Raw genomic sequence first — 14,776 nt, 5'->3', positions numbered from 1 at the left:
GGTAGAGCACAGTATTATACAAGATGACTTGTTCTCATTAAGACTAAGGAAAGGAAAGGGGAGCTTCACATTTGCTTTCAACTCTTGTCTCCAAGGGCTCTATTCCCAGGCACAAGGCAACGCTCTATCACTGAGTGGAGGGGGGAGGGAATCTCCTTTTATCCATGAAATGTTGCTTCAAAGATTCAAATCATCCCACTTCAGTTACTGCTAGTGCTCATTATCACACTGTTATTGTGCTAACATCTTATAAACATTAAAAGAAATTCTGAGGGATACATGCTCACAGATGATGAGGAAATTATTGTGGCCAGTTCATAAATATGATGACTTCTTTTCATCCCAGAAACACAGTATAACAGAATTTTCTTCATTTATAAGATGCAACAATCACTTGACTACTGATAACTCAGGCAACAACTAAGTGGTGGGTTGACATTACTTTTTAAGCTACTTAAAATGCACAAGAACATGGGGACCTATATTTCAATCTGATTCTTCTCTAAGAGGGCTATGATTTTACCACTGTGGGACCCCTTCCACCCCAACATCTCCTTACCTCCAGATGTTTGCTGCACCTTGCCAAGCTGCATCTTCTGATGACCAGCCTTCTAGGAATTTGCTTCTCAGACATGAACTAAGATGGTGGTTGAGGGATAGACATACAGCCCATTGTCTGCTAGGATTTAGAATCTTGGCAACTTGGTAACATCTGCTAGAACTTGTATTTTGTTGGCATGATGTTTGGACCCAGGGCTCACTCACCAGCACCACCATGCCATAAGGAGACATGGGAGGAGTTCAGTAAAAATTATCAACTCTAGTATAAACAATTATGATCAATATATTTGATCAACATAGACCTACTGGCCAACAGAGAGTGTAGCCCTAGGCTCTGTCCCAAGTTTTATTCTCCCCTCTTTGTATGTTTTCTGTGGTTATCTTATCAGATCTCACTACTTCAATTATTATCTCTATGCAGACATTTTAAAGATGAATACATAGCAAGATATTATGTCTCTTCTCCTGAACTCCAGTCCTATATTTCCAACTTAATAGATATCTCCACTTATAAGGTCCAAAAGCAACTTAAAGTCAACACAACTGAAAAGGAATTCATTCTCTTTTCCCTTAAACCACCCTTCTTCCTAATTTCCCTGTCTCTGTCATGGGCACCATTATCCAAATCAAGGCTTTGAAATTTCAAACTCATTCTCAAATCTTTGTACTTGCTTTCCCTACAAATACATTTAATTTCCAATACTGAAGGGATCTTCCTCCACATCATATCTTATATCTATCATCCTGCAGGAAAAAAAAAATCCTGCTGCAATGACTTGAGTACAGGTCCTCATTGCCTCCTGCCTGTACTATTGCAATAGCTTCCTTATTGGTCTCCTTTTCTTTCCTCTCAAATACATCTTCCACTTAGGTGCTGAGGGATGTGACATTCCTAAAGCACAAGTCTGACCTTGTCATTCTTCTGCTCAGAAAACCTGTGTCTCCCTCCTCTCTCTAGGATAAAACAGACATAATTCTTGTTCACCCTTCATGGTCTGACTCCAACTTACCTTTCCATACTTAACAGGTATTACTCCCCTTAACACACTCTATGGTCCTGTCAAACTGGCTCACTCACTGTTTCTCATACAACATGCTATTTCCTGTCCCAGGAGTTCTCTGAATATTTTCTTTTTATCTCTGCCTCTTAGAGTCCCTAGTTTCTGGAAAAGCTCAGCTCAAGTGCCACTTCTTAGTGAAGTCTTTCCTATTACCCTAGCTAAAAAGATTATTTTCCACTTAACCTTTTTTTTGTGGGCTTTTTACTTTTGGTTGTTTCAGTTGAGTCCAACTCTTCATGACACTCATTTGGGGTTTTCTTGGCAACGATTCTGGATTGGTTTGGCATCTCCTTTTGCAGCTCATTTTGCAGATGAGAAAACTGAGGCAAACAGGTTCACATCTAGTATGGGTCTGAGACTGGATTTGAACTCATGAAGATGAGTCTTCCTGACTCCAGGCCTGGTGCACTATGACATCACCTGCTGTCCTAACTTTGTATATATGTTTCTATATACTTATGTTTGTACATGTTATTTTTCTCAACAGAAAAAATGACAACTTGAGTAGTAAGCTTCTCAGGGGCAAGGATGGTTTTGTTTTTCCATTATATCCCTTGGGCTTGGCATAGTGTGGCAGGTAATTGGTTTCTATTAAATGTTTGTTCACTGAATGAATAATGATGCATTAGTGTAGACCTAGAATTGGCTAAAGGGGATAAGGCCAGAGTGTCCTTCCAGCTACAGATAGGAAAACTGTATACAAGAGCTTTCTGAACCAATAATCAGTTTCAATCCCACAACCCTGACATATTTGATGTGTCTCCACTTCTTAGAACTCATTACATAACTGATATTATTGCTATACTACTTTTAAAGTTCCTTTATGTCAGCAGCTTGCTGGGCATAATTCTAGATTGCTCTCCAAAAAAAAAAAAAAAAACCAAACCAATTGTGATCAGTTCACAATTCTACAAACAATGAATCAGTGTACCAAGTTTTCCAAATTGCCTCCCATTTGTTTCTTTCCCTTTCAATCATTTTAGCCAATCTGGTGGGTATAAAATGATTTCTCAAGTTGTTTTAATTTACATTTACCTAGTCAATAATGATTTAGAGCATTTTTATATGACTACAAAGTATTTTCATTGCTTTATCTAAAAACTGACTGTTCTTATCCTTTTACCATTTATCAGCTGGGGAATGACTCATATTCTTTTCGATTTTACAACGTTATTAATATATTTGAGATACGAGACCTTTGTCTGAGAAACTGTCTACGATGGGGGGAAGGGTGTTACGCAGAAAAAAAGAAGACAAAAAAGAAGTTTAAAGGATAATTTTACTATATATTTAAAAGGAATAGTTATTTGTATATAATAGACTTGGAGTTTCATGTGCAATCATCTTTTTTATTGTATTATATTACGGAAATGCTTGTTTTAGTCCATGAATTAAAAATAAATGAAAATTAAAAAAATAAAGTTCCTTTATATCTAGAATATAAATTCTTTGATTTTCAATGTAAACTCCTATTATGTTTCATAACAATAACATATCTTTCAGGAGTTTCACATTGATTTAATAATCCTTGTACTGATTTCGAAATTTTTAGATATTTATTTTTTGTAATGTAACTTTATTTGATAAATATCATTTGAGCTACTTTTAAAATTTTGCAACTTTGAAAGATGGACCTGGTTTGGTTTTACTATAGAACTAACTAGTTAACTGAATTCCACATGGGAAAAAAAATTACTTAAAAATAAACCACAAAGGCTCCAAATAAAAAAAAAACAAACCAAAACTACTGTTTATTGGAACAAAATCCCAGTAGAGAGGAAAAGTGATTGCTATAGTAAATTAAAGGCCATTTGTCACAGTTTTTAAATTGGAAATGATTTGCCTTAGGAAATTTTGAGATGCCTAATAGCTTATAACGTGGTCTTTTCCAGAGGAAAACAAGTTGTAAATTCACTGCTACCTTTTCACAACAGGAACTAGTCATTCTACTGTGCTCTCAGACTTAGAGTAGTACGGATGTTTTGTACAAGGGGAAAAAGAAGAAATAATCACTGTCTGCAGACGTTTGAAGAGTTGTCATAGGGAAGATGAATTAATCATATTCTGTTTGACTCCAAAGGGCAGAGCTAGCGTCAAGTGGTGGAAATTATAGTGAGGCTGATTTCAGCACAATACAAGGAAAGACTTCTTAATAATTAGAGCTGTACAGAAGTGGAATAGGTCACTTTTGAGTGCAGTGAATTCTCTGTCACTGAAGCTTTTTGATGGCAGACGGGTTGTGGCAGAAGAAAACTGTTACCAGACTTAAGTCTAGATGGCTCCTTTCAACTCCAAATTTCCATGGTTCTTGAACATGATCTTATTTAATTCTCACAGCCACCTTAAGATTGACAAGCCTGGTATCATCCCCTTTTGGGGAAGAGGAAACTGAGGTGCAGTAGCTCTATCTACAAGTCCCAAAGCTAATATGACAGAATGGGGATTCAAATCTTTTGACTCTAACTCTAACAATCTTTCCACCATATCATTGGGTATTAGAGATATTAGTCCTTTAGCGCTGTGGTTCCATAACATGCCTTCTTCCAAATGGGTTAATGGACTTCCCAAATCCAAGAACATCTAGCACCATTTAAAAATTTTAGTAAACAAACACTTTTGTTGTGGCTTGGTCATTTCAGTCATATCCAATTCTTTGCGACTCCATTTGGGGTTTTGGAGTGGTTTGTCATTTCCTTCTCCAGCTCATTTTATAGATGAAGGAATTAAGGCAAACAGGGTTAAGTGACTTCTCCACAGTCACACAGCTAGGAAGAATCTGTGGCTGGATTTGAACTCAGGAAGATGAGTCTTCCTGACTTCAGGCCAGGCACTGCATCCACTGAGCCACTTATATACCCCCAAACAAACCCTACATTGTTGTTCAGTTGTTTCAGTTGTCTCTGACTCTTTGTAACTCTATTTGGGGCTGTCTTGGTGGACAAGTATCTGAGGCTGGATTTGAGCTCAGGAAGAATAGTGTTCCAGATTCCAGACCTAGTGCTTTATCCTCTTGGGAAAACTCCTACCTTAGTTCTACTTTCCTCTGCCTAACTCCAATTTCTCCAAGTCCAGATATCTCATAGAAAACCTTCTAATGGGTTCCATTATGTTAATAACTAGTGTGTATAACCTCCTATTTGCATCACTAATAGAGCTCTTTCAAACAGAGCTGATATTTTCATTCAGTTTTGAATGGTCCTTAATGCTTCAGATCACAGTCTGTTTGAAGATAAGCTGACATTAATATAAGGAAGTTTTTTGTTTGTTTTTTGGAGAAGGCTAGGCTACAATTTGAAGGCAGAGAGAGATATAGAACGAGCATCTTTTTCTTTACAGGTCCAAAGTATTCTAGATGACTTGAAAAGAAGCCTTGAACTAGAACTGGGAGGATCAAGTTCAAGAAGCAGCTACAAGGCCAACTATAGGCAGAGCACAGAGCACTCACTACACCTGGGGTCAGGAAGACCCAAGTTCAAATCCCATCTCAGACACTTAGTATGTCTGTGACCACGGGCAAATTACCTCATCTCTGCCTGCCTCAATTTTCTCATCTATGAAAAAAAAATAACTTAGCTCCTAAGGTTGTTGTGAGCAGCAAATAAGATGATGTTTCCAAAGTTCTTAACATAGTGTCTAACACATAGTAGGTACTTAATAAATTCTTGTTCCCATTGCTTCCCCTTCCCATTGGAAGATGAGAACAGTTAGGAAGAGTAGAGATACTATCATAGAACTTTGAAGGAAATGAAAAAAAGTTGGAATCTGATCCTAAGGTTAATAGGAGGCACTAGACATGTTTCAAGTAATGGCAATTTGTAGAATCCTTTTAGGTAGAAAGAAGCTTTGAGATTTGTAAAGATGTGCAAGTAGAGGCAGTGAGACAAACAAGAATGGGCATATTTGAGTTTTACTGCAGAAAATAAAATTACTGAAAGTTAGACAGCTCGACAGAGGAAATGAAATACAATCATTTTAACTTTAGTTGTTTAGTGAACATTAAAATGACAAAATGGGATATTGAGGCTGGCTTGGGGGAGAATTACAGAAATTTTGTCTTTGATATTAGAATATAAAATAGTAAGGAATCCAATTAAGTAAGCTCTAAATTTGGTGAGAAATATAGGACTTCATTTAAATTAGGGATTGACAGCTTTATTGAGATGTTATTTGAAACTGAAGCCAAAGCACTCTCCTGGGAATTGGAAAACCTATGTTCTACACGTAGAACTGTCACTAACTGGTTAAGGAACACTGGTCAACCCATTTAATTTCTCTGTGCCTCAGTTTCCTCAGCTATAAAATGAGGTTAGAAAAGAGGATTGTTAAGTTCCTTTCTGTATCATTAATTCTGTAATTCTAAATCAATTTCCAGAGGAAACAAGTACATATAAAGGTAGGGGTGACAAAAATGTTGAAAGAGCAGATAAAAGGGATGCCAAGATTTTACACTGTCACAAAATCCAAGGGAGAAAAAAGAGAATAAGAAGAGGTGGTTGACATTGTAAAACACTGAGTAGAATTCTTAAGAGATTGAAGGTATAGAAAGAGGCTCCTGGAAGTGATTTCTCAAAATAATATTCTTTAATGCATAAAATAAGATACAAAGGATTACTAAGGCAATTGGGTCTGACAGCTTTTAAACCATCTTCCAGTTCAATGAGGCCTCTGCAGAATAGTTTGGAAGAGAGGTTTGGAGAGATGGTAGAAGACTGGAGAAAAGTAGAAGTGATAACCCAGTTGTTTGGAAAGTCACAGTTAAAGGAGCTATGGAACAAGGACATGGGACAACATGACCCTGGCATATAGGTTTGCAGGAATAACTATCTCTACTAAAGCACATTTCCACTATTGTTGATGACTCCCTTGCCTCCAAGCTTTCCATGACCACTGTCAACACTTAAATAAGAATAAAAGAAATTACCCCCCCCCCCCAAAAAGGACTAGTGAAAATGGTACATGATTTATTTTGGGAGACAACATTCGATTTTCCTTGTTTGTATTCTTAATGGGCTTCAGATGGGACTTTCCAACTAGTGCCTAAGCAGCCCCAGTGCACTGCAATCTGGAGATCCATAAAACACTGATGGTGATATCAATAAGAGTACAATTTATGTCAAAGTACCGATAAGAGATCACTTACTCTGCAGGAGTTCCTGACCCAGTTTGGCGCCTCGCTTGTGATGAATGCAGCAGCTGTGGCATACTTGAGGGCAGCGTAATGGAAAAACCACACAAAAGAAATGAACTGAAATCTTAGCAGAATTAGCTGTCCAAACACTATACTCAAATATTTCTTCATCAGGGAACACATGTGCTTTACCAGGAGCAAAAGATTTCAAATAAACCAATATTTTGTACAACTTTTCTTTACTTCTTGTTTGTAAAACAATTTTCCTGATGTCTATATCACATAGGAGTTAAAAAAAAAAACCCCAAAACTATTGTCAGTATACTCATTGACCACAAGATGATGCATGTGAATAAATGGGATGTATTCTAAAACATCATTAAAAAAAATAACTTTGGGGTAAGGTGGACAGGGGGAAGCTTTAGGGTATAGGATTTTTATCAGGAGTTGTAATTTTTCTCTGAAGATAGTCACAGATTCATTTCAAAATATGTTGCTATAATCATCCCAAGGATATGTGCCTTCAGTTGAAGAAGATTTTTTTATACAGAAATTAGATCTTTAAATGTTCCATGGATAAAATAGTGCCTGATACCCTTCTAGAAGTCCTTAAATTGGAGTCCAGTGTCAATTTAAACATGACATAAAAGGTTACTGCTTTTCTATACCAAGTTGTTATTGTGGTTTGTCCTTTGTTCTCAAAGAGGACCATGACATCAGGGAGGTGATGCCACAACTTGCAAGTGAATTGGATTTAAGTGAGGGAGGGCTGGGCAAAGTCACCAGCCTTACTTTCTCCTTTCAGAGAAAAGTAGGTGCTTCCTAAGGGCAGGGGTTGTTTAAACATTTGTAGTCCTAGCAAGTCCCTTGCATCCCAGCAGTTTAACCAGTGTCTGCTGAATTTGATCAGTTTTACACTGAGAACTCTAGCAAGTTAGTAGAGATGGGGGTGGGCTGGGTAAGTGAAGGACCTTTCCCTTAGGGAATGTCAATTCTAAGAATAGCTAAGACAGATCCAAACACAGATAAAAAATACATGAAATATGATAAGACTAGTAAATTGTCTACACATACAATAAATACATATAGGATATAAGTGTGTGCTAAATTAAATTCCTAGCAGGATGGAACAGTTATAGTATGGTAGATTATATGTGAGAAGGTTTCAGGCAGTCAATGAGTTTGAAGCAGAATTCCCAACACCATGAATTGAAAGGAAGGAATATGGTGCATCAGGTAGGCAGAAAACATGTACACTGGCCTGAAGATGGTGAGCTCCATGTTGTATATCTACATCTACGGGGTCTGGTGGAGGAAGAGTGAGAACTGAGGAAATGAGGACAAATTCAAAAGCCTCCAAATGTAGCACTTTTAATCTTACAGGTAGCAACTGTTTCCAAACGGAGTGAATAGGTGTTGCTTATGAGAACACAACCTCCAGCATTTCCTAAGCAATGAATGAATAAACCAGTTAAACCACTTTTTCAGAAGAGGCATTTATGGTCTGTGAAAATGTGATGAAACTTTGATAAAAAACACTGTTCACTCCAGTGGAATGACTTTTCCCCTCCTCTCTGTTTTGGGGCCCTTTAAGAAGCATGGGAGTGTATCTTAAAATGTATCCTATTACGAAGTTTTAGAAAGTTAGGAGCTTTTTGTTTTTATTTCAGTGTAGACTGATTTGGGGGTGGTCTCTTACATGGGAGGAATCACTAAGTTTCGTGAAGCAAAGAAATGGTGGGTGGCCTGCTCCCCCAAACAGAAAGCTTATGTTTGTGGGGTTCACAACTTCCTCCTCCATTTAGGGCACATCTTTTAGTGAACTGGAAAAAGCAGAAGTGCCCATCCCTAAACCCACCCCCTTCCTACTCTTAGTTAGATGAGAGAAGAAGAAATCTGTAACCCCTTCAGGGCCTGGTTCAGCAGTTGCAAACAATTACTGGCAACATCAAAGTTCTAAATTCAAATCACCAAGACCTAGCAGACAGATGAAAACCATACACAAATCTCTTTTAGGCAAGCTTGGCACAAAGCTGTGTGATTTATCAACTGTTCTTGAGACTTTCAATTACTCTACTTTAGTGAATTGGTTATAATCTCTGGCTAGACTGGAAAAGAAGTAGCAGTCTTAAGGTGTTGCTCCTACTACTTGGGGAAATTCTCCAAGGGTACTTTTGTGTAAACACACATCCATCCCCAAATGATCTTTGTCACAGGATCAGAGGGATGTGAATGGCGCCTGGCACTCTCCTCTTCTGATGCAGGAGACTGAGTTCCTTGAATTATTTTACATGGATTTTAGGCATGGTAACATGGCTGAACTGAAGCTCCGGCTGGACAAGTTAGGATGGAGGCCTCACTCATTCAAGAACACCTAGAGAGGGGCACCAAGAGAAAGCAAAGATCTCTCAATTACAGAGGCACTTCCTAACCTTTTGCCACTTTGTTTTTTGACCTTAGCTCCTTTGAACCATGAACGGTCCAGGAATCTCAAAGGGGCAGCTTTGACCTTCAGCACCTTTAGCCTTATGCTCTTGGAAAAGAAGCTGTGATCATCTGCCTTGGATGTGGAACTAGCCCCAGCTGTCCAAGCCTTTGTGACCTCACACTAGATAAATGAAATCAACTACTTGAAAGTACCTTGAAGGACCACCCAGGCACTTCATACAGAGGTCATGCTATTAATTTGTTACGCAAGCTGGAGTACACAATACTGATAAGCCAATGTCAGCAACACATTAATATAACACGTTTATTATAAAAATAACATGTTTGTTATTTGCTTCTCAGTGCAACTGTGGTGGAGGGGTGGGGTAATTTTTAATATGCAAAATTACATGGACACAAACCTAGGGAAGTCTGTGAATTCTGGTTTCAAAGTGCTCGTACTGTCACAGGTTGGCAAGAGGCTCAGCTGAGTTAATATATAAACTAACTGCTAAGTACAGTATTATATAACTTCATTATTACTGCCATTATTTTCTCATTTTCAACAGACAGAACATTTTATCTGAAATGCTTAGTCCTTTCTAGCAAGGGGAAACATGGTTCCTTTGTCCTTCAGTTGGCACAAATACATCACTGTGCTCTGAGAAGTGGCATGGCTTAGTGGATAGACAGAGATGGTCTCTAGGCAGGAAAACCCGCATTCAAGTCCTTTTGACACATACTGGTTGCATGACCTTGGATGACTCCCTTAACCTCTGAAGGCTTTAGAAAATTCTGTAAGACTATAAGTTGCAGACTTGCACTAGTAAAAAGAGTTTCCTCACCTAAGAGTTCCCTATACCAATGAAGGAAATCACAGGTCCCATCTGTATTCCTATCTGATTGCTATATTTGTAGGAATGGGTTGCACATTACTATTCATTAAAATATGTTAAGCTAATTTTTATTTGCTGTTTTGAGGACCTAGGAGCACATGTAGGTTTCTGTGACCCTGGCTCCTCCCCACCCCTTTCCCCATTGATTCTAGTGATGGCAGAGTATGTAAATGAGAATTAAAGAATAATGACAGACAGGTGACCCAGTAGACAGAGAACTGGACTTTGAGTTAGGAACATCTGGGCTAAAATCCTGCCTCAGATACTTACTAGTTATGGGACACATTGCTTAAGCTTTCTTGGCCTTCATTTCTTCATGTGTAAAATGAAGGAGTCGGTCTTGATGACCTCTAACATCCCTCTGAGCTTTGACTTGAAGATACTGTGATTAAGAGTCAGGAGTCAGTTCTGTGAGCTGAAGTCTGCCTGAGCTGCCAGATGGTAACGTTTCTATCATTTTAGGAAGATGTACTTGCCTGTGAAGCACTTAGAGCGCCAATCCCTCACTTGTAGCTTCTGTAGCATGAGGCCGAACCCATCCCCACTGGAGCGTGCTCTCCACTTCATGCTAGCTCCACAGCCTCTGCCCCTGCCCCGCCCACTGTGGAAGAATACAGCTGTGAATCCGGCTCAGTGAAGTTTTATGCGCTTTGTGGCACTGATGGGATCTCAAGCTGTGGCCTGACACACATTGCTGTTGTACTCCTCAACTAAGTGAAATACAGGAGGCAAGTGGACCCCCAGAAATACAAGGGCATCTTTAATGGATTCTCCATCACACTTTGAGAAGATGGTGTTCGTGGTCTGGCTAAAGGATGGGCTCCAACATTCATTGCCTACTCACTGCAGGGACTCTACAAATTTGGTTTTTATGAAGTCTTGGTGAGGGAAACACTTACCTCTGGCATCCATTACTTTATTTGGCTGCCTTATCCAGGGCTGAATTCTTTGCTGGTATTGCCCTGGCTCCGATGGAAGCTGACAAGGTCAGAATTCAGACCAAGTCAGGTTCTGCCAACACCCTGAGGGAGACTGCTCCAAGAAGGTTTAAAGAAGAGGGCCTCTTTGCATTCTATAAGGGTGTTGCTCCTTTATGAATGAGACAGATCCCATATACCATGATGAAGTTTGCTTGGTTTGAATGAACTATTGAGGCCAGGTACAAGTACATTCTTCTGAAGCCCTCGAAGTGAATGCTCAAAGGGAGAAGAGCTAGTGGTGACGTTGGTGGCAGGCTACATAGCTGGTGTCTTCTCTGCCATCATGTCTCACCCTCCTGACTCTGTGGTGTCTGTGCTGAATAAGGAAAAGGGCAGCACAGCTTCACAGGTCCTCCAAAGGCTTGGGTTCAAAGATACATGAAAGGATACATACTCTTTGCCGGTATGATCATGATTGGTACCCTGACTGCACTACAGAGGGTCATCTGTGACTCCATAAAATTCTGTTTCAGAGTTCCCTGTTCTCCTCCACCTAAGATGCCAGAATCTCTGAAGAAGAAGCTTGGGCTGACACAGTAGATGAATCAAGACTAACTACAGACTTAATCTGCTTGCTGACAAGTGTTGAGCAAAGCAAATGTAAAAGAAACTTTTACATATTTGACTGTGTAGATCATCTATTCCTCATGTAATTACTGGTTGTGTCCTTGCCTGATGCAAGGGCTTCAAAATGTAACTGGGGAAAAAAAGTCAGGAGACAGTTTCTAGTACCAGCTCTCTCCCTAACTAGAGGTGATATACCTGAGGAGGACAATTCATATTTTTGGTGCTCAGCTTCATCTACAAAAGAAATTTCTATAGTTCCTTCCATCCCTATCTACCAATGAATATCATAATAAATCTCTATCAGCAACTCAGATGGCACAATTCCATATTTTTATCCATCTTAGGTCATGACAGCATAAGTATGCTACTGCCTGTTATAAGTAACACCTTGTTTCAAGATCAATGTACGGATTATTGATGAGCATAAATATCTTCAAGCAATACCAAAAATCTCTCCACTCAAGACAAATGTCTCACTGTAGCAGGGAAAGGACTCTGAATTCTACCAAGCCAGGCCAATGGAACACGAGCCCTGGAAAGTTTTACCAAGATGGAAAGGTTTCCAGTAGGGACCTTGCAAAAGACTACAGATCTTTCATCTGAAGACCATCCTTATATAAACTCAAGGTTGATCTCAGTGTCATTTTGTGATTGTCTCTTTTTTTGTTTTGTTTTAGCTGCAGCAACCCTCAGAGATCTGCAAGTAAGTTTTTGAGAAATTATGATCTGTGTCAATGGGGAAAGTACCCACACCAACCAAATCAGACACCCTTAAATTTCTGAAGTATAATACTAAAATCACTCTGAAATGATTATTGCTCCCCAGAAGTACCAGAAAATCAAGTTAATGATCAAAAGGAACTTGAATATAAATTTAACAATTCAGATCAACCATCAATGAAAAGCACTAAGGTGACAGTAAAAGATGAAAGTTCAGTATCTGGATCAATGCTTACACTTGATCCAGTTATTTGAGAGAAAAACACAGATACACACAGACTTTAACTGAACCGGAAGAATAATACAGGTATGTCTCATATAATACTGCCCTAACTGAAGCTGTTTTGACATAACATGATTAAAATATTATAACCAAAACCCATTTATTATCATTCAGCTGAATGTCCAAGATGAAAATTAAAACATTTTTTCTCATGGAACTAATTGTTTCCTATAACATTAATTTATCTAAGGTTATATGTTTACAGAATCAGTCACATTGGCTGGGATCTACCTGTAATCTCATCTTTCAGGTCTTCTCAGTACCAAGAAAACCAACATAACAATATTATTTACTAAAATAAACTTCACACAGGCTTGCCATAGGAGGTTGGCAAAGATTTCTCCCTTGTTGTATCATTAGGGGATACAATATGACTTCCCCCCAAAATGTGAATTTCTCTCTTCCCTAATGATGAGGACTTTATTCCAGAGCTATCTCCAATTAGCTCTTCTCCTGGACTTAATTATTCTCTCTAGAGACTCATCTTTTTTTGCAAGATCACTTCAACTCTGAAATTCATATCTTCTTAGTACCTGTGCCCTTGTGTCCCCTCCATCCCTCTGATCAGAGAGGATGGAGGGTGGACCCTGAGGTGCTCCACCAAGATCCTCCGCTAAAGGAAGGGGCCCAGTGCAGGTGTTGCATCATTTTCCACCAGGCTGTATACCTTCATTATACCACCTAAACTAGATACCCCGCCCCCCTTCCCTTTGCAGTGTCTTTTAATGAGCTCACATTACATTGTGAGCTCACAGAAGTCAAGGATTGTCTTTTACTTTTCTTTGTATTCTCAGCACGTAGAACAATTACTGACACATAGTGGGCATTTAAAAATGTTTATTGACTGCCTGACTTACTAGAAAACAGAAAAATCCAAGGTTGAGTCACATGCTTGTGGTATTAGAAGAAGCTGGAAGTAAATGCCCATTGACTGGGAAAGGTTAAACAAATCATTGTATATAAATGGAAGGGAAAATCACTATGCTCTAAGGAACCATGGCTACAGAAAATTCAGTGAATGGAATGAAGTAAACAGAACCACGACACAAGAATGCAAACAGAACGAACAAGAAAGAGAACTGAATGCTACGTAACTATAATGCTAAAACTTAGAGCCAAGGGAGAGAGACTTTTTTTAAAAGTGATTTTTGTATAAGAGATGTATTGGGTGAGGAAGTGAGAAGGTGATATAAAACAACAATAAAAATAAGATGTAACAAACCAATGAGAAAAACAAGAGAGATTCAAGTCAAGGACCTTTTAGTAAATACTTCCTACATGCCAAGCATTGTGCTAAGTGCTGGGGAGACAAAAAGAGGCAAAACCAGTCCCTGTCCTCAAGGAACTCACAATCAGAGAAAGAAATATGAGATGAGTTACTGAGTATTTGCCTGCTTACATCCGTAGAGCTTCTCCTGGGAGTCAAATGTTTCTGCTAAGAAAGGAGAGCCAGATGGAAACACAGATCAACAAGGAAACACACAGACTGAATCCAAGTTCACCAAAGAGAGAAGGAGCCATCACCAGATGGAGATATGACAGGGAAAAGTGATGAGTACATCAGGAAATTGTGATGTGGAGGAACAAGACCCATTTCTTTTCTGTCACTCTATTATGAACTTAAAACATAAACATGAGGTCATTAGGAAGTTACTTTTTTACTCCCCAGCAACCCAAATTCTTTCTTCTTGAAGAGGGTCATCATCCAGGACAGTCCTATAAGTTGGGAGAAATGAGGAGGTTTCTGGGGAAGGCCAAGATGCACAAGAAAAGAAAAGATTTTGACTTTTTATGAGCTCTGGTAGGAATTCTTTGGGGATTGAATGAACTCTCTCCTAGAGACAATGCTTTATTAGCCTGAGTGGGGCAGGAACTGAGGACCTTTATATCTATAAGTGAAATGTTCCTTAAGCCATGATTTGACCATGCAACTCCCCTTTTCAAAAAATTCCAGTAAGTTTTGCCTCAAAAATAAATTATAAATCAAGATTTGCCTCTAGAATAAAATAAATTCTCCAGTTTATCCCCAATTTAGCTTTCCATCCATATTACTCATTATAAATGACTTCAACTGCACCTTCTTACATACTGCAAAGCAGCCAAACTGGTCTTCTCTCTGTTCCTGAGACCATCTGTGTCTTTGACTTAACCAT

General features: G+C 38.9%; 1 protein-coding gene and 1 pseudogene across 13 annotated transcripts in view; one reads left to right on the top strand and one right to left on the bottom strand.

Moving 5' to 3' along the window:
* Positions 1-14,776, bottom strand: part of PARD3B (par-3 family cell polarity regulator beta) — a 1,282,024-nt gene that overhangs the window by 687,818 nt on the left and 579,430 nt on the right. For 7 of the 13 annotated variants that reach the window (XM_072620099.1, XM_072620095.1, XM_072620096.1 and 4 more), the window contains one exon: positions 6,763-6,825. The exons of the other annotated variants lie outside the window; for them this stretch is intronic. In XM_072620099.1, coding sequence (XP_072476200.1) covers positions 6,763-6,825 — 63 coding nt within the window. The remainder of the gene's footprint in view (positions 1-6,762; positions 6,826-14,776) is intronic. 13 annotated transcript variants of the gene reach the window in all.
* Positions 9,063-11,593, top strand: LOC140510875 (solute carrier family 25 member 3 pseudogene; annotated as a pseudogene).

This window comes from Notamacropus eugenii, chromosome 6 (assembly GCF_028372415.1).
Source record: "Notamacropus eugenii isolate mMacEug1 chromosome 6, mMacEug1.pri_v2, whole genome shotgun sequence".
Taxonomy (NCBI): Eukaryota; Metazoa; Chordata; class Mammalia; order Diprotodontia; family Macropodidae; genus Notamacropus; species Notamacropus eugenii.
Note: the sequence above shows the minus strand (reverse complement) of the source record. Positions and strands in the feature narration are given on the sequence as shown.